Source organism: Haliotis asinina, chromosome 13 (genome assembly GCF_037392515.1).
Source record: "Haliotis asinina isolate JCU_RB_2024 chromosome 13, JCU_Hal_asi_v2, whole genome shotgun sequence".
Lineage (NCBI taxonomy): Eukaryota > Metazoa > Mollusca > Gastropoda > Lepetellida > Haliotidae > Haliotis > Haliotis asinina.
The window spans coordinates 16796823-16818096 of NC_090292.1; the positions used below are offsets into that span (position 1 = coordinate 16796823).

The following is a 21274-nucleotide window of genomic DNA, read 5'->3' on the forward strand; positions in this document are numbered from 1 at the left end:
GCTATTCATAAAAGGGGACATACCATTGACTGCCTTATCACTAGGGATTCCGATTCACCACTAAGTGCGATAAAAGTGCAGTATCGTCAAATGTCAGACCACTTCCTGATGTCATTTGAACTCGATCTTCAGAAAACCCCTCCAGTCAAAAAGGGTGTTGCCTGTAGGAACATAAAAGGTATTCCTCTTGATGTCTTCAGGTCTGGATGTTTTCAGAGAGGATTTATTGAGTTCCAGGCTTGTTCTGGATCCGATAATGATGTAATAGTGGGTCTGTATAACTCCACACTGGGTGAACTGCTAGGCAAGCACGCACCCTTGTTACACGAACAAATGCACCGTGGTGCAACTGTGACGGCAAAAATACACAGGCATAGAGCAGAATGGAAGTGGGGCAAATCTGGTTTAGAAATTGACAGGCAAATCTATAAGCAAGCAAGAACCTATGTAAAGAAGCTCATCCGGAATGCTAAGAGAACATACTGCCGTGAGATGATTCTCTCAAACTGAAATAAGTTCTCTGGAATCAGCTGTCAAAACTGCTAGGGAACAGAGATCAAAAGCCACTTCCAACTGATGAAAGTGAACAGGTTTATTCGGAAAAGTTCAATTCCTACTTCATAACCAAAACTGACAAGATCAGAGCAGATTAAAGAACTTTGCAGGTTTCAACACCCAAGGATATCCTTGCCTACAATCATACTTCTCAGTTTGAACCTGTGATGGAAAATGAAGTGCTAACCCTAAGCAAGAAATCCACGCAGACGACCTGTCAGTAGGATCCCATTCCCACACGTCTGCTTATGAAGATGTGGGATGTTCTGATTCCAGTCATCACATTTTTAACATTGTTAAAGATCACATATACTCTAGTAGGGTACAAACATCGTTATAAATGAAACCCCACCATTAAAACTACTCATGTCGACCTGTAATTAACTTAAATCGACCTTTTTGTCAACAGTGCACATTCTCAGCCGCAAACGAAATTTCAACCAATCAGAGCGGCACGTCTCCGTGACGTAACTGTAGGTATAGAAATGAGGGTCTGTGCAGTATTCATCTACATTTCAGGGTTAAACTATTTCGTTTACAGGTTTGTACAAACCTGAAATCGCGAAAGCTGTTGAGAAAAATGAAAGCTATATGTTCTCACAATCTACTATCATTTAGCTTTGTCGCCTGCTTTGCCTAGTATTCGAGTTACAACCCTTGTTTTCATAGACGATTCTGTCAAAATCACTTGGTGTCGCTAGGTTGTAATCCGTGTTAGGTGGTATAAACCTACACGTTATTTGTCATCATTCACTTGATGCTCAGTTAAAGAATTTATAACAAGTATAATTAGTGGTAAAGCCACTTAGATTACCCGACAAAGGCCCCATTTGGCATTTCTTGTCTCTGGATCGATCAAAGGATTAACCGATAACACGCTGATTGATTAATTAGTTTTATGCGGATTTAAATGGGGGATTTGTCGAAAGGTACTGTTTATGTATGTACATTTACTAATCTATACTGACACTCTGTCGTGTCTGTGTCTATCTAAGAACAACACCCTTCTTTCAAAGGATTAAGCGCCAATATATTGATTGATTGCTAATTATTGGCTAACCAAATAACTTTTTAAAAAGAATGACCCACATTATGCAATTAGTTGCCAGGTGTGCTATCTTGGGTGACCAATGAGACTACACAGCAATGTGAAAATTCTGAAACGATACATCACGTTTTCGTATATTAGACTGTTAAAAGACACATCACTTGGGAAATCTGCAGATGAATTATATATCACTCGTTTTTTTGTGGATATTGATGGATATATTCCTCGAAGAAGGTAAAAGTCTGACATTGCTTCTATAATTTAATTTTGATATTTGCATTTTTGTTTTTATTACGTCGTTGTAGCTTTCAACAGAATAATTGTTTTCGTCGTGAAGTGTAATTATGCAGACAACATACACTAGGGCGTGCGTGCGAATTATGATTCATACAGGCAAACTATGAATGGCTACATGTTACATTCCTGTTATACATTCGGAGATCGCTTCTTTTTGTTAAGTTTCTAAATGCATACAAGTATGATTATAAAGTAATTGGGATTATGAGACCAAGTATAAAGACGTATATTGACAAGTGTCTACATACTGGTGAGTGAACGTTACAAACCAAGTAAATTTAGCAAGTGAAGAAATTTATCGCCCAGTATTTTCACATCGACCCAGACCTCGCTTAGATTATGTTACAGGTTGTGTCATGCAAACTCCTTTTGGTAATGATTCAAATACATATTTATGTAGTTTTGATTTTCTAACTTGATGAAAACAAACCATAATCTCATTAATTCAAATGGATTTGACTTCACGATTTTACAGAATGGCGGCGCCCTATCTTGGGATGAATGCTATTTAAGTTTGTTTTCACTGACTTACAAAAGTAGAATTACTTTTTACTGGTAGCAAAATATGTATTTTATTGATGGACAATAGGATTTTGCATGACACTGCTTATAACAATTTCACTCTTAGAAGCGGTCAATATAAGGGGTCAATATATTATTACTTACGATAATATTGTCATTTCGACCACAACCTCGTTTTCGAGGAAGAAAGCGTTATATCCATACAGAATCCTTTTGGTCAGCAATGTGTGGTAAGCAGTCTTTATTTTATAAACTCGATGAAACTTGAACTCTATTTTCTATCCTGGAAGCGTGGTAGGGGCGAACCATCCGATTTAGTATATACCAGAGGCTTCCACAACGCTCACTTCACACACACGAACAACCAATTTAACCAGAAACTATGGGGTCTGGTGGAAATCTGTGCATAGTGACACCGTCACCCGACCCCAATGAACAATTGACGGCAACACAACAATTCGGCATGTGTTTGGTGACGTCGAGAAAGCAATAAAATGACGAGCTTCCTACACATTTTCTATACATTTAACTGAAAATCGTTCCTTCTATGACGTCACTGCAGGGCTATGGCGACAGAGTTACGTAACCATTTGCTTGACAACGACATTAGTATCTATGTCGAAACGTCGCATTCACTGAATAAAAGAAGTTGTATATCCATAAATCATAGTCCTCATTTTTTAATGTAAAAGACATGCCAGAAAGGTGTGTTTCGTTTTGAGGGTCACCTGTGTCAGAAAGCCAACTGTCGACATACCTTTTGGATGTCCACAGATCACACACATGCCTGCAGTGGGGCGATGCATGCTGTTAAAAAAAGCCCACGTGTTTTCATTCTTCCATGAGGTCTCACGGCGAGAGGACTGCGTAGTGTTTAAACAGCTAGCTTTCTGTAACAGAAACGTGCACAAATAATCCAAGGCCGAGTGAGTGAGTGTTATTGTCAACCTGTCCAGCCATGTTATTGGTAGTGCTCTGTAACAGAAGCTTCAGTTCTGTCTTCAACAGAATGAGTGAGTGTTTTCCCCTCGCTATACCTTTTACGAACTTTACGAACAGTCCATTGCAGGCATGCATGTGATGTTGGAAGGTAGTTCATCGTCCGTTGTCTAGGTGATTGTGTATATTCCACATCCTCCACACCAGCCTCCACACACCAGATCAATCACGGCGCCATCTTTTGTCCGGGTAATACTGTGCACTTTGGCCGCGTACCCAACTCCAGTCCATTTGAGCTGAAACGGCATAACATAACATTTCTTAAGATTGCTGTAATCGGGTAAACATAAATATCTCACGATCATGCTAAACGTTATGAATACAACATTCATGATTTTGATAATGATTTTGTCCTACCTTGGAATATGTATGTAACACTGAAACATCTGATACAAAATGGTTCTTATGATTGTTGTCAAATGTACAGTCAATCTCGTTGCCGTAGAATGATTGTCTTGTGACGCCCCTCGATATAACACATTTCTGTACTCTACAGAATAATATCAAAGGTTCAAGTTAGAGTATCGACGTTGTGTGTGTGTGTGCGCGCGCGTGCGTGCGCGCGCGTGTGTGTGTGGTTCATTATCATATTACCGGGCTTTCCACAGAAGTATACCAAAGGCAAAAACTTGAATCGTTAATGAAACTTGACAGACATATCAGCCATGCGTACAGATAGGCAGGTAGGCACACACGCAGACACACAGGCACATAAGATTAATTGCTTGCCAGCGTGAATAACATACATCAGAGGCGAACTTCATCCCTGTGCCCAGTGTGTTGATGTGAAAGGTTCCTATTCGTTTGCAGTTTCTACCATATGAGTAACAATCTCCTGCTGTACCAAACTGATGTGGCTTCCTCTTGGTCCCGCTGGTGAAGCTGGTGTCAGTTCTTACAACAGACATTGTCTAAAATGAAAATTGTACCATTTCTTCAGAAACTTCACTAACAAACTGTACATTTTGAAGTGGTGGAGAAAATTACATAGGAATCTTTTAGTCTTGCACTTTTACAAGAGAAAATGTATTTGCATAACCTAAACCAATACAGGCATCACAGTTAACTAATTTAGTATATTTATGAATTGCATTCTACATATATAACACTGTGGAAATAAACATGCTAAAAATAAACAAAACAGAACCCCAAATCAAACAAGCGAAATTACCGATAGTGGTGACATACATGTGTCAATATTCATTCATTCATTCATTCATTCATTTATTCATTTATTTATTTATATACTTATTATTGAAGTGAGGTTACCCTTTTGTCCTGAAATTCCATTGACCATTGAAAGTCAGGTTGAAACACCCCACCCCTCATCTCACTCCACCAACACCTTTTCTTAATAGTGTGCACCCATCCCTTTCCCATGTAAAAAAATGTACCCGCCCCCCTTAGTAATACCATAATAGTTACTATGCAGCATTAATGCCAAATGTCTAAAGGTAGTAACAACTATTTGTTTTTCAGGTTTCTTGTTAACTGTGGAGAGTCGAAGATAAAAGTAATCATAAATATATGCAACAAACGCAGAGGAAACCAATAGCTGATTCACATGCACAATTGTGACCATATCATGAGGATATGCTATTTTCATCAGTATTACGTACAGCTAAAGGATTTTGTTTGTAAACAAATCATGTCCGGAGGAGGTAGTCGTGTGATTGTCACCAAGCGACACAACCAACACAAGTACTTCTTAGGTCACCGTTTCTTAACTCTTTTAGAAGACCATGCCAAGAAAACTGGAGGGAAATTCAAAGTTATGCATGTTTGTAAGTTTGGTGAAATGGGTATTGTACTGACGAACCAAGAGGCAAAAGCAGGGCAAAGTACTCGTGTCACGCTGAGCGGATGCCCCACATGTTCCTGCTATAATCCCTGGGTCAGTCAGGATAGCAGGTTTGTCACAAAGGAACTAGTCAAATTCCAGGAATGATTACCTACTGCACAGAGACCTTTTTGTACAAATTGGAAAGGATAAATTGTACACATACAAAGCGTTACATATGTTGTATGGTGTACAAAACATTTGCACAAAAATAAATAAAAAGCGCGACACAAAATAAGAAAAATAATATGATAAGGACGTCATCAGGATTGTGACAGACATCGCATGACATTATTTATGTTACTTCCCTTTGACTGTGTTTTCTGATTAGCTGTGCGTACTTCGGGGAGACTATGAGAAAATTCTACGTAAATGGTGACACGTGTGCTCGAATATTCGGTGACTGTGTATATAAAGGCTGGTTATTGTGTTGACGACATGAGCACACAGATTAACTGGAGTATATCAACCCGCCTGCCTCTCCGTCAGTGCTTGACCAACATAACCGCTGCCTGACCTTTCGCCCTGTTACATTCAGTATAACTGTTTCTCACTCTCAATCTCAAACCAAGACTTTGGTGAGCTAATATTATATTTGTGACCCATTACAATAAATTTGACTCATTTGCATTGCACATGAATCTCTATTGTGAATCTGCTATTTGACTGCTTAATACATAATACTGAAAATCTTAGACTTGTCAGTGTTGCATTTTGCTGGTTCTGAGGGGATTTCTTACACCTTTTGTCACGGCAAATTTAACACATACTTGACTCATTGAGACTTACTATAGTCACCTACCGACGGCAAAATCCTGATCTTCCGATACACTGTTACTCCATCTGTGCCAACCCTATCTGCTGGTAAATATAGCACTTCATGTCCACAGTTCTCATTCGACCTTTTAGGATAGTTTCCAACGTTCTCATTTGGCAGTGTGACATACTCCAGCTGGTGTGTGTCATTCATTAAGCAGAACACCTTCACTCGTATTCCCCTGAACTGTGGAGCTGAAGGCATGATGGTGTACTCTCCACTATGAGGGTCTGGGTTGTCCTTCCTGATGTCAGCACATGTCGTGGGATCTGTTACGATAGCGTAAAGAAAGCCATACATAAGCAAGGTACTTCAGGACACTTATAAAATAACCCTTTGCAAACAGATTCCCAACGACCCAAAGGAAACAGCATGGGTTTCACCTCTTCAATTTGATTCAAACGTCCAAAGACCTACGAAACTAAAAATGAAAAATAAAACAACCAAAATCCTTTTCATAATTATAGGTTATCTGTTATTATATTAATAACAGGTTATCTCTACTAAAGCCCTTTGTGCGCTATAAAGTATGTGGTACAATTTCAGCAATACCAGTAAGAAGAGCTTATGAACCACAAAGCCATAAATTTTAACTATAAATGACATTGTAAAGTTTATTGAATCATATTGCTTATCATGAAATTCAGTTCCAGATGAAAATATTTAGCTCTCACAGTGTTTAGTTTGTCAGGAATGTATAGCTTGTACTGCTTGTGTTACATAGTTTCATGTCCTATTTTAAATCAACAAATCCTGTGAACCATTAACATTATTACAACTAATTATGTCCATATTTAAACCTAGTTCATAGCAATATTACATTATTTATCAAAGGTAAATCACCATACTGGGGATGATAAGGACTTGTAGGTGGTACTTGTGCTACCTGCCGTCAGAAACTGGTGACATTTTATGAATTTGGCTTAAAATGTGAATATCAAATGAAGTTCGTAGGAGAATATACCTCACGAACCCTGGACACCTCGAGGTGCCTGTACTATAGCCAGTAGCTGTAAATGTGCTGTTGTGCAGGTTAGTAGCAGGGAATGAAGACTAAAATACAATGATGTATGTCATATATCTTTTGACACAATGTCACTAGAGATAATGCCAAGCCTTTTGCCAATCAAATGTTATATTCCTTTGATTTATGTAAACGATTAATTTTAGGTTTTACTATTTCATTAACAAATAAGAAAAGAAAATTTAATGTTTTCTCGCACGTGATGTTATAACCTACCTTGTTGACTAATCATCAGTTCATAACTTTTATCATCAATTCATAACGTTTTCAGCCACCATATGGCTGAAATATTGCCTATATAACTATAAAGTTTCACTCAATCACTCATTCACCTTGTTGAGTGACGTTGTAAGTGTCAAACAAACCACTGCCTGGGTTAATGACGCTGACAGATATTGCCTCTGGGTTTCGTGTGATGCACAAGCGACTTGTCTCTGAATACTGGCATGACAGGCGTAAGCACAGAAAGGCACATGTTGTTAGTCCAAAGACTCTCTGGATCTGAAGATGTTGAGTGCCATCTAAAACAGCGGGAGCTCTACTTCTTGTCTTTTTAAAATGAAATTCTTGTAAACTGAAAGTTGTTGAAATGCTAGTAATCAAGATAAAGGACATGAAGTACGTTTTATCAACCAACATTTTCTAAGACGATCCAGTGAATCCAGTCACGTAAAGTGAATCCTGTCCTACACAGTTATGACAGAACAGAACGAAGTTGATGTGAGTAAAGACGGCAGATAAGAATCACTGATGTGAGTTAAGGTACTGCTGTTGTCTTGAACTTTGAATGATTTCTTTTGTCATAGCATTGATATATCATTGACTGATGATATTTTGGATTGCATTGGGTGCATATTTCATGACGATACTGGAGGAATTGCTTGGCTGAAAGGCCCTGGTTTGGTTGCAGATTGATTTGTCTGCGCTATAATAATGTTTACACCAAGCTGTTTTCTGGGAAGTTTCTGTATAGTTTAGCTCCTCACTGAAACTGAATCTAGATCTGAATCCAATTACTTGTCATTGACCAAACCGGTCTTACATTTAATTTGGTATGCAAACATTGTTATTAAAATACGTCATTAAGTATACCAAGTACTAGGAAATTGTCCTCAACTGTCCAGTGTTCCCTCGACATCGATAGCAACCTACACCATGCTAGTTGTCGAATAGTGAAACATCACATTCAGCATCTACGCAGGCAAAGGGCCCACCTTCAATAGCATATAGAGAGTACAAGATCACACTTTGATTACCTACCTAACAACTTTAGTCCAGTCTAGTCGCAACCGCCTCAATGAAAACTTCAAGGCCACTACCCACCTACCCACCTACCCACCTACCTACCTACCTACCTTTTTTAGGTTGAGTCCCATCCGGGATTCGAACCCGTACACTCAGAGATTGTGTCTGAGTGGGCTAGGCGATTGTGGAAGTGTGTGATGGGAAGTTTGAATTAGTAACTCAGATTGTTAGTGGCTATATCCTCAAGGGGGGTTAGAGTACAGTAAAATTATTGTCCCTCTGGGAGGGTACGTAAGTCCCAAAACATTCACAGGAAATTTAAACTTTCCACTGTTTTTAACCATAGCATATGTGAATTGTTAATTTCTGGCTAAATGTCCTAATTGCTAACAGCTGAGGGGATGATGTAAATCCACATAGGGAGGCCATGCAGGAAGCTAATGTACTGTAAGTCCCCATGGTCCCTAGTGTGGCGATCTACCTTCAGTTGTTGGTGATGTATGGCCCGTGTTTTATATTGTATTGTCTTCTTTGAGTACACGGTTTTAGTTTCACATGCTAGTTTTAAGTTCATATCCATGATAATCTAGTACTTTTACTGTCTTTCGATGGTGGGATTTTAATTTCAATTTATTTATTCTAAACTTAAATTGTTCTCGTTACGATGTGGCTGTAATATTGCCGATGTCTCGCTAAATAGTAACTCACTCACTCTTTGTTTACAAGAAAGAAGCCGTGCGAAGTTTAAAACAGAAATACACAGCTTTCTAATTTGTTTGTATTGAGCTTAAATTTAGTGCCATATGGCTTAAAATCCGAACTTATTCACTCACTCACAAGACGCTCTGATTTGTCACCCAGTGAAGACATCTGGGATGAAATGAATGTGACATATCTATCATAATTCCCCCACAAAGTCTACACACACGCGCGCGCACACACGCACACACACACATGCAAACACGGACAGACACACACACACACACACACACACACACACACACATGCAAACACGGACAAACACACACACACACACACCACAAATCGATGGAGAACAATTATCAGAAAAACACTTTACATCTGAGTATAGTTTGATTCACAAATATTCAACAGATGTTGTCATTATGTTCTGTCGAACCATATAACGCAAAAACACGAAGATTATTACCTAACGATTTCTCTGTTACACTGCCAAACATAAAACAAATCAGATCCGCATAATATGTCAGAAAACATACATCTGACATTTATCAAATGAAATCGTGTGTACCAACGTCGGATGGTTGGTACACACGTTCTTGTTTTGGATGGACCCGTGAAGGTCTACCCGGGGTAGAATAGGCCTTTAGCAACCCATGGTTGTCCTACTATGGTTGACTGACGGGATCGGGTGGTCAGCCTTGCTGACTTGGTTGACACATGTCATTGGTTCCCAGTTACGCAGATCTATGCTCATGTTGTTGATCACTGGATTGTCTGGTGCAGACTCGATTACTTACAGACCGCCACCATACTGTAGGAATATTGCTGAGTGTGGCGTAAAACTAAACTCACTCACTCACTTGTTTTTAATGCATCGTCCATGATCAATGAGCTTATCTGGTCACAGGCCACAACATGCATGTATGTACCTGTCACATCACACTGCATGTGATGACTGTATTTACAAACGACATTGTCACATTATTGGCAAAAACATAAAATATCTAATGGTGTCAAATATGTAATTATTCGGTTGCATTTGACCTTAGCACCGATACGCCTGTACAAACAGTCAATGCTTTGTCTACATATACTTGCAAAATGAGGCAAATATGGGAGTTTTAAGACTTCTGTACGTATTAGATAATGGCAATTATTCCGTTAGTTCAACCTCTGTAATATATTACAGTTCCAGTATTGCTAATATCCATCCAAATCGACTGAAATGCAGATATTTGTCTTTACAATAACTTTTATCTCTCGAGCTTCGAACTGTACCGGAACACATTATTTTTTAGTTTAATTTTACGCCGCACTCAGCAATATTCCAGCTATATGGCGGTGGTCTGTAAATAATCGAGTCTGGACCAGACAATCCAGTGATCAACAACATGAGCATCGATCTGCGCAACTGGGAACCGATGACATGTGTCAACCAAGTCAGCGAGCCTGACCACCCGATCCCGTTAGTCGCCTCTTACGACAAGCTGAGTCGCTTTTTATGGTAAGCATGGGTTGCTGAAGGCCTATGCTACTCCGGGACCTTCACGGGTCCCATCCAAAAAAGCTTTGTATCATCGTCTTGAGCAATTAAGTAGTCTCTATCATCGATAGTTAACCTTGAATATCACGCTTTGAATGTAGCAGGTAACATCTTTGCGAAATTGTCTGCAACAGGTTAAATAAGTGGGCGGCTCAAGGAAGTTGTATAACTGGTGAACAATCTGGCTTTAGGAAGGGCTTTCAAACTACGGATAACATGTTTGTGGACAGTAATATGTTTCCTATAGGAGAAGTCGGTTATACTGTACTTTCATCAATTTAAAAAGAGGTCCTTGACTGTGTACAGAAATAATGTATTTCTTAGACTATGGAAAGGTGGTGTCAAGGGACTAACATGGACAGATCTGTCAACTCTTGTGTCTCGCTAGATTGTGGTCTTACAGATTACTTCGAGTGTCTCTCAAGCGTAAGACAGGGGTGTCAGTTGTCACCATTTCTCTTTTCAATTCTTATTGATGACATTGTGCAGGAGTTGGAGTGTGAAGCGCGTGGTGTTACATTACATGCTTCAGAATTGTTTATCTTGTTTGCTGATGGTACCATCGTAGTTGGCGTGTCTGTTGTTGGTCTACTAAAGCGACTTGCGACATTGTCTGTATGTTGTGATAAATGGAAACTTACTATTAATATGGAGAAAAGTTTTGAAATGACGATACGCTGAGACAGCAGGAAAAGTTTAAAATTGGTAATGATGATGTTGCAACAGGATCCATTTATATACAATGTATATTTTGGTGTCCAGTTCTCTTCCACTGGTTTTTGGTATTTAAGACAAAACGCATTAGCCCAACAAGCTTGGGAAGTTATTCAAATACTCCAGTCTAGGTAGGATATCATCATTTACATCTCTGCCTCCAGATGTTTGTAAAGTTTTTAATGTTAAAGTATTGCCAATCTTGACTCATAGATCAGAAGTATTGGGATTCTATTCATCGACGCATATCAAAAATATATACACTAACTTCTGTAAATTAACTTGTAGTTTGAGTAGAAATACTATAAACAGTTTTGTAAAAAAAACTGTCTTGGCTATAAATTCTGTCAAAGTGTCTGATTATTTAGAAATTGTAAAATTTTGCCAGAGATTATTAACTCAAGAATTCAACTTGATACTGAAGAAGACCTATACTTTTCAATACAAAAGGACAGACAACGGGCACTCAAGGTTAAATCATTGTTGTTATCTTACAGGTTCACAACGTTACGTTTACGTTTTCATTCAACAGAGCGTTGGAATGTCTGATCTATTCTTACACAAATTTAGGCAAAAATGTGTAGACACTGACATTCAAATCTGTCATGAAAATGTTCAATCTTGCTCTAAACCTGAACCGTTCTTTGCTGTAAAAGATCATTCTCAATATTAAAATTGTGTCCGATTTATCGACGTAAAATTATTTCGAATTAATATTTAAAAGTTTCTTGGATCTAATCACCGTCCTCTAATAGAAACGCAGATATTACAGAATTTCACGGAATGAACGTGTCTGCCTTTTTCGTGTTATACCGTTTGTCGAGGTTGAATTGCACAGTGTTGACGCAATGCGCAAGGGCAGACGAACAGCTGCAGCCTGGAGACTGGTATGAAGGGGAACATGGCTGTCTGTAATACCCTACCGTACCAAAATAGAAACACCTGCACTTGCTTTATCTTTTCCGTATGCCCCATGAAGACACAATGCTGATTATCGAAAATCCTGTTTAAGTACTTAAACCTCATTAAAAGTATTTTTCAACCCTCTGCAATTCCATTGAATTATATTAGAAGAACTAATGAAGGATGGACAGAAAGTCTGGGAGAGTTTATACTCGACCCACTAATTTGCGGAATGTCTTCCACTGGGAAAAGGTTCAGATGGATAATAAAGCTCCACGCCGATTGGTAATGGTGGTTGCACCTGAGAAAATTTCGAAGATTTTGATCCCTTGTTTTTCAATGACTTTCTTTCTTTTCTCGTTAAATCTTGCACAGTTTTATTGTTTTCGCGGGGTGGTCATGGTTCTAACATTCAACATTCATTCCGATGTACATTTAACAAGTGACACTGGTATGGGTTTCAGTGGTATCTCAGTCTATGTATCTGATGTATATTCAACAAGTGACTCTGGTATGGGTTTCAGCGGTATCTCAGTCTATATATCTGATGTACAATCAACAAGTGACTCTGGTACTGGCTTCAGTGGTATTTCAGTCTATGTCTCCGATGTACATTCAACAAGTAAATCTGGTATGGGTCTCAGTGGTATCTCAGCGGTATCTGATGTACATTCAACAAGTAACTCTGCTACTGGTTTCAGTAGTATCTCAGTTTATGTATCTGATTGACATTCAACAAATGACTCTGGTACGGGCTTCAGTGGTATCTCAGTCTATGTATCTGATGTACATTCAACAAGGGACTCTGGTACTGACTTCAGCAGTATCTCAGTCTATGTATCTGATGAACATTCAACAAGTGACTCTGGTATGGGTTTCAGTGGTATCTCTGCCTATGTATCTGATGTACATTCAACAAGTCACTTTTTTGCGAGCTTCAGTGGTATCTCAGTCTCTGTATCCGATGTACATTCAACAAGTGACTCTGGTACGGGCTTCAGTGGTATCTCAGTCTGTGCATCCGTTGTACATTCAACAAGTGACTCTGGTACGGGCTTCAGTGGTATCTCAGTCTATGTATCCGATGAACATTCAACAAGTGACTCTGGTACGGGCTTCAGTGGTATCTCAGTCTGTGCATCCGATGTACATTCAACAAGTGACTCTGGTGCTGGCTTCAGTGGTATCTCAGTCTATGTATCCGATGTACATTCAACAAGTGACTCTGGTACGGGCTTCAGTGGTATCTCAGTCTGTGCATCCGATGTACATTCAACAAGTAAATATGGTACGGGCTTCAGTGGTATCTCAGTCTGTGCATCCGATGTACATTCAACAAGTGACTCTGGTGCTGGCTTCAGTGGTATCTCAGTCTATGTATCTGATGAACATTCAACAAGTCACTTTTTTGCGGGTTTCAGTGGTATCTCAGTCTGTGTATCCGATGCACATTCAACATACATACCCAGAACATACCAAAAAGAGGTTGCTCTTCAAAGGTCAACACACTATATAGAATAACATATCACAATCACATATAATATAAATGCCATATTATCACCGACTACTAACACAAGTACCGCCATCACTACATACCATCATCACTATTATGCCGTTATCACTACATACACAGAGCATACTGTCATCACAACATACTGTCTTGAATACATACCATAATGACAACATACCGTCATCACTACAATATAATCGTCACCACATGCAATCATCACAGAACATACCATCATCAATAAATGCCAATATCAATAGATAACGTCAATACATTACATACCATAATCACAGCACACCATCATCAATACATAACGTAATCACCATATGCCATCATCACAGAGGATACTATCATCACTACATACCATCATCACTACATGCCGTTATTACTACATACCATCAACACTATAAACTGCCATCATCACTTTAAAAAATCATTACTACAGACAAAGATCACTACATTCCGTCACTACACACCATCATCAGTAGTTACCGTCATCACTACATACCATCATCAGTAGTTACCGTCACCACTACACACCATCATCAGTAGTTACCGTCACCACTACACACCATCATCAGTAGTTACCGTCACCACTACATACCATCATCAGTAGTTACCGTCATCACTACATACCATCATCAGTAGTTACCGTCATCACTACACACCATCATCAGTTGTTACCGTCACCACTACATACCATCATCAGTAGTTACCGTCATCACTACATACCATCATCAGTTGTTACCGTCATCACTACATACCATCATCAGTAGTTACCGTCATCACTGCATACCATCATCAGTAGTTACAGTCATTGCTACATACCATCATCACTGCATACCATCATCAGTAGTTACCGTCATTGCTACATACCATCATCAGTAGTTACCGTCATTGCTACATACCATCATCAGTAGTTATCATCATCACTACATACCATCATCAGTAGTTACCGTCATTGCTACATACCATCATCAGTAGTTACCGTCACCACTACATACCATCATCAGTAGTTACCGTCATTGCTACATACCATCACCAGTTGTTACCATCATCACTACATACCATCATCAGTAGTTACAGTCATTGCTACATACCATCACCAGTTGTTACCATCATCACTACATACCATCATCAGTAGTTACAGTCATTGCTACATACCATCATCAGTAGTTACCGTCACCACTACATACCATCATCAGTAGTTACCGTCATTGCTACATACCATCACCAGTTGTTACCATCATCACTACATACCATCATCAGTAGATACCGTCATCACTACATACCATCATCAGCAGTTACCGTCATCACTACATACCATCATCAGCAGTTACCGTCATCTCTACACACCATCATCACTGAATACCATCATCTTTTAATATCATTATCACATACCTACCTTACAATATCACACCATCAAAGGCACACATCATTATCACTGCATGCTATCATCACTTCGTGTTATCACAGCCATAGTTCACTGTCACACTTATAATCGTTATTACATATGTCAAGGAGCCATGTTGTAGCCTTGATTCAAACGTTTCCTCGTCACCTCGATGTGTGAACTCGATCTGTGGTGTCCCTCGCCTCGGCGTAATTCACAACTCACTCACTCACTCACTCACATCCATATTTTATCATCACTACTTACTACCACGGGGTAGAATATGCCTTCAGCAACCCATGCCTGCCATAAAAGGTGACTATGCATGTCGTAAGAGGCGACTAACGGGATCGGGTGCTCAGGCTGGGTGGCTTGGTTGACACATGTCATCGGTTCCCAATAGTGCAGATTGATGCTCATGTTGTTGGTCACTGGACTGTCTGGTCCAGACTCGATTATTTACAGACCGCCGCCATATAGCTGGAATATTGCTATGTGCGGCGTAAACACTCACACACTCACTACTACCATAATGCGTTGCAGTTGCTTCACATCTACAGGTAATTTTACTAAAGTGTTGAATACTAGATTGGACGGTGGGGAGCGCGGGGGTGGGGGGCATCGGGGGAGTTTTAAGACGGTAATAGCAAATCCGTTTCCCAGGGCGCTGACAAAAACGGATGATTTACGACTTTGTTTACGTCTTGGCTCTTTTAGTTTTGTCCTTGGACATTTTCCAGGCCGATCACGCGTTCTCTCTCGTGCAGGTTCCACGTGACCAATGCCAGTCTCTATGCTATTTATACTCTGGGTCACTCTCACCTATACACACTCAGCTAACAGCTTGTCTTGTAGATTTCACTGAATGTGCATCAATATATGAAGCACAGATTTTGAGTTATAGCAACTGACAGGTTTGTCAGAGGTGTCAGTAGCCTGTGCGATACTCTTCACTTCGAAGCTGTTTTGCTTTGAACAGGCTTGAAAGTTTAACAAATCAAGATCTGGACAATTTAAACACGACAATTTCAAACGAGATATGTGCCTCCCATAATTGATCTGTTTTACTGATGTCTCAGGTGTCATAGTTAACAGATCAGTGAAACTGAATGTCCATAAAGTACACTGGAAACAGTTTAACACATGACATATATGGGATACAAATGCATATCATTCCACGTAATGCAGTTGCGGGGGAAAATTGCCTTTAATGTACAACAATGTTGACGTATAACATCACTTCAGATCTCCGTTTTCTTACATAATGGCGGCATCGCTGACAAGAGTAAACAGAATTTTGCAAGGACTCTCCCCACAATTCAGAGACTGTTTCTACGGAATTATGAGATGTAGCTTATCAGAATGACCCTCACTGTCTGTGTATAGTTATATGTTTTAGTCGTTTTCATTTAAGTAAGAGAGGAAGCCAGCAATAATTAATATCGTCGTTCAGCGTGTTTGTGTCAGTTAAGGCGTCACTCTGCACGGAAATTCGGCCACCGGTTAGTTGTCTTTGGAAGTTTAAGCAAAAATGGTGCTCCTGTCTTTCAGCGCCCTTGGTTTTCGTTGTTTTGGCACTGTTTCATTTGACTCAACCTCACTGAATGTTTCATTTGACTCAACCTCACTGAATGTTTCATTTCACTCAACATCAACGAATGTTTCAATTCACTCAAGCTCACGAATGTTTCATTTCACTCAACCTCAACGAATATTGAATCGGTTGCTTCTCTGTATGTTCTAACATGGCGTTTAAAGTCTCCATTAAGCACACAAAACGTTGCATTTATCTTGTAGCATAAATGACCTCTCCACGTTCACGTTGTATGTATGACTATAAAAAATTAGCTTGTTATCATACATTTTGGTTGTGGCATATGTAACATTTTACTGACTTCGAAGTGAGGGTTGAAGTGGTGGGACAAACATGTATCTGTCCATCTGGCACCCATGGCGCTAGGACTCGTAATACGCCAAACAGTGGGTCAGGGATGGTTGGGTAGCCCAGTGGTTAAAGTATTCCCTCATCACACCGAAGGCCCCTGTTTGATTCCCCACATGGGTACAATGTTTGAAGCAAATATTCTATGATAGTGCTGCGATCATGCTAAGATTGGTGTAAAATTAATTGCACTCACTCACTGGTTCCTTTACGCCGTGGTGTACAACATGCCAACTACACCCTTTAGTAGAGATGAGCTATGATGGAGCATACTCCGCACCAAAACTCACCACACCGACCCGACTAGCCGTCTCACCTAGAACCATTGGTGTAAGTTTATTATGAACCTCAATATAAATATAATAAATAGACACTGTAGGCCGATCACGTTGTTGTAGAATATGTCATTAAAAGGAATCTGCTCAACCTCCTCCGGTTTCTTCACGTCCACTGAAACAGGATGAGGCGTCACTATTTGCTCAATTTCAAACACAAACATTACTTCTTCAGCAGCAATACAGTAAAGTTAATAAAACTATATATTGCATAGATTCAGCTAAGTTAGTACCAGCTGCATGTTGCATACATACTGTCATGTTGATACCATCTACATATTGTATCCATTCATTTAAGTTGATACCACCTACATATTGTATGCATTCAGTCAAGTTGATACACGCTGCATATTGCATACATTCAGTTTATGAGATACGAGCTACATATTGCATACATTCATTTTTTATATCAGCTATATATTGTACACATTCTGTTTACTTGGTACCAGCTACATAGTGCATACATTCAGTTGAGCTGATACTAGCTGCATGCTGTCGGCATTCAGTTTATTCAACTAGCCACATATTCCATACATTCAGTTTCTTGATTCAAGCGACTTATTGCATACATTCAGTAAGTTGATTCAAGCTACATATTGGTTAGATTCATATAAGTTGTTACAGCCACACATTTCATACATTCCGTTAAGTTGTTACCAGCTGCATATTCCATACATTCAGTTAGGTTGATACGAGCTGCATATAGCATACATGTATAGAAGTTGATACGAGCTACACATTTAATGCAACCAGTGCAGTTAATAGCAGCTATATATTGCACGTATTCATGGAAGCTGAAACCAGCTACAGATTCCATTCATCCATTCATTGATATCAGCTACATACTAGTATTTCATACATTCAGTTAAGCTGTTACAAGCTACATATTACATACATTCAGTTAAGCTGTTACAAGCTACATGTTGCATGCATTCAATAAGCTGTTACAAGCTATATGTTGCATACATTCAGTTAAACTGTTACAAGCTATATGTTGCATACATTCAGTTAAGCTGTTACAAGCTATATGTTGCATACATTCAGTTAAGCTGTTACAAGCTATATGTTGTATACATTCAGTTAAGCTGTTACAAGCTATATGTTGTATACATTCAGTTAAGCTGTTACAAGCTATATGTTGTATACATTCTGTTAAGCTGTTACAAGCTATATGTTGTATACATTCAGTTAAGCTGTTACAAGCTATATGTTGCATATATTCAGTTAAGTGTTGTTATTGATACCTAATACATATTGCATTCAGTTACGTTCACACCTAGTACATAATGGCTAATTTCAGTAGAGTTGGTGCCAGCTACACGCTGACTATGTTCAGGTAAGCTGGTACCAGCTACACATTGCCTTCATTCAGTTGTTTCCAGCTACACATTGCCTTCATTCAGTTGATTCCAGCTACACATTGCCTTCATTCAGTTGATTCCAGCTACACATTGCCTTCATTCAGTTGATTCCAGCTACACATTGCCTTCATTCAGTTGATTCCAGCTACACATTGCCTTCATTCAGTTGATACCAGCTACACATTGCCTTCATTCAGTTGATTCCAGCTACACATTGCCTTCATTCAGTTGATACCAGCTACACATTGCCTTCATTCAGTTGATTCCAGCTACACATTGCCTTCATTCAGTTGATACCAGCTACACATTGCCTTCATTCAGTTGATACCAGCTACACATTGCATACATTCAGTTAAGTTTTGTTACTGATACTACATACATGTTGCATGCATTCAGTCGATACCAGCTACACATTGCATACATTCAGTTAAGTTTTGTTACTGATACTACATACATGTTGCATGCATTCAGTTGATTCCAGCTACACATTGCATACATTCCGTTAAGTTTTGTTACTGATACTACATACATGTTGCATGCATTCAGTTGATACCAGCTACACATTGCCTTCATTCAGTCGATACCAGCTACACATTGCCTTCATTCAGTTCATTCCAGCTACACATTGCCTTCATTCAGTCGATACCAGCTACACATTGCCTTCATTCAGTTAAGTTTTGTTACTGATACTACATACATGTTGCCTTCATTCAGTCGATACCAGCTGCACATTGAATACATTCAGTTAGGTTTTTGTTACTGATACTACATACATGTTGCCTTCATTCAGTTGATACCAGCTACACATTGCATACATTCAGTTAAGTTTTGTTACTGATACTACATACATGTTGCCTTCATTCAGTCGATACAAGCTACACATTGCATACATTCAGTTAAGTTTTGTTACTGATACTACATACATGTTGCCTTCATTCAGTCGATACCAGGTACACATTGCATACATTCAGTTAAGTTTTGTTACTGATACTACATACATGTTGCCTTCATTCAGTCGATACCAGCTACACATTGCCTTCATTCAGTTAAGTTTTGTTACTGATACTACATACATGTTGCCTTCATTCAGTTGATACCAGCTACACATTGCATACATTCAGTTAAGTTTTGTTACTGATACTACATACATGTTGCCTTCATTCAGTTGATACCAGCTACACATTGCATACATTCAGTTAAGTTTTGTTACTGATACTACATACATATTGCCTTCATTCAGTCGATACCAGCTGCACATTGCCTTCATTCAGTTAAGTTTTGTTACTGATACTACATACATGTTGCCTTCATTCAGTTGATTCCAGCTACACATTGCCTTCATTTAGTCGATACCAGCTACACATTGCCTTCATTCAGTTGATTCCAGCTACACATTGCCTTCATTCAGTTGATTCCAGCTACACATTGCCTTCATTCAGTTGATACCAGCTACACATTGCCTTCATTCAGTTGATTCCAGCTACACATTGCCTTCATTCAGTTGATACCAGCTACACATTGCCTTCATTCAGTTGATTCCAGCTACACATTGCCTTCATTCAGTTGATACCAGCTACACATTGCCTTCATTCAGTCGATACCAGCTACACATTGCCTTCATTCAGTTGTTTCCAGCTACACATTGCCTTCATTCAGTTGATACCTGCTACACATTGCCTTCATTCAGTCGATTCCAGCTACACATTGCCTTCATTCAGTTGATTCCAGCTACACATTGCCTTCATTCAGTTGATACCAGCTACACATTGCCTTCATTCAGTTGATTCCAGCTACACATTGCCTTCATTCAGTTGATACCAGCTACACATTGCCTTCATTCAGTCGATACCAGCTACACATTGCCTTCATTCAGTTGATACCAGCTACACATTGCCTTCATTCAGTCGATACCAGCTACACATTGCCTTCATTCAGTTGATTCCAGCTACACATTGCCTTCATTCAGTTGATACCAGCTACACATTGCCTTCATTCAGTCGATACCAGCTACACATTGCCTTCATTCAGTTGATTCCAGCTACACATTGCCTTCATTCAGTCGATTCCAGCTATACATTGCCCTCATTCAGTCGATACCAGCTACACATTGCCTTCATTCAGTTGATTCCAGCTACACATTGCCTTCATTCAGTTGATACCAGCTACACATTGCCTTCATTCAGTTGATACCAGCTACACATTGCCTTCATTCAGTTGATACCAGCTACACATTGCCTTCATTCAGTTGATTCCAGCTACACATTGCCTTCATTCAGTTGATTCTAGCTACAAACATGGCCTTCATTCAGTCGATGCCAGCTACACATTGCCTTCATTCAGTTGTTTCCAGCTACACATTGCCTTCATTCAGTTGATTCCAGCAACACATTGCCTTCATTCAGTTGATTCCAGCTACACATTGCCTTCATTCAGTCGATTCCAGCCACACATTGCCCTCATTCAGTCGATGCCAGCTACACATTGCCTTCATTCAGTTGATTCCAGCTACACATTGCCTTCATTCAGT

General features: G+C 39.4%; 1 protein-coding gene across 1 annotated transcript; it reads right to left on the reverse strand.

Annotated features, from left to right (window-relative positions):
• Window positions 1-1882: 1882 nt before the first annotated feature.
• On the reverse strand, window positions 1883-8259 carry LOC137259378 (A disintegrin and metalloproteinase with thrombospondin motifs 9-like). The gene is made up of 5 exons (XM_067797051.1): window positions 8255-8259; window positions 7435-7676; window positions 6064-6347; window positions 4168-4332; window positions 1883-3657 (listed from the first exon to the last, which is right to left on the reverse strand). Exons 1-5 carry the CDS (start codon window positions 8257-8259, stop codon window positions 3532-3534), a joined length of 822 nt encoding a protein of 273 aa, XP_067653152.1. The 3' UTR covers window positions 1883-3531.
• Window positions 8260-21274: the final 13015 nt, after the last annotated feature.

What these genes read in the sequence shown, in the direction of transcription:
- LOC137259378 (XM_067797051.1), bottom strand. An exon ending in AGATCAGGATTTTGCCGTCG is followed by an intron (nt 4,333 to 6,063) that starts GTAGGTGACTAT and finishes TTTTCATTTTAG; the next exon opens with ACAATGTCTGTTGTAAGAAC. An exon ending in GGATGAAGTTCGCCTCTGAT is followed by an intron (nt 3,658 to 4,167) that starts GTATGTTATTCA and finishes ATGCCGTTTCAG; the next exon opens with CTCAAATGGACTGGAGTTGG.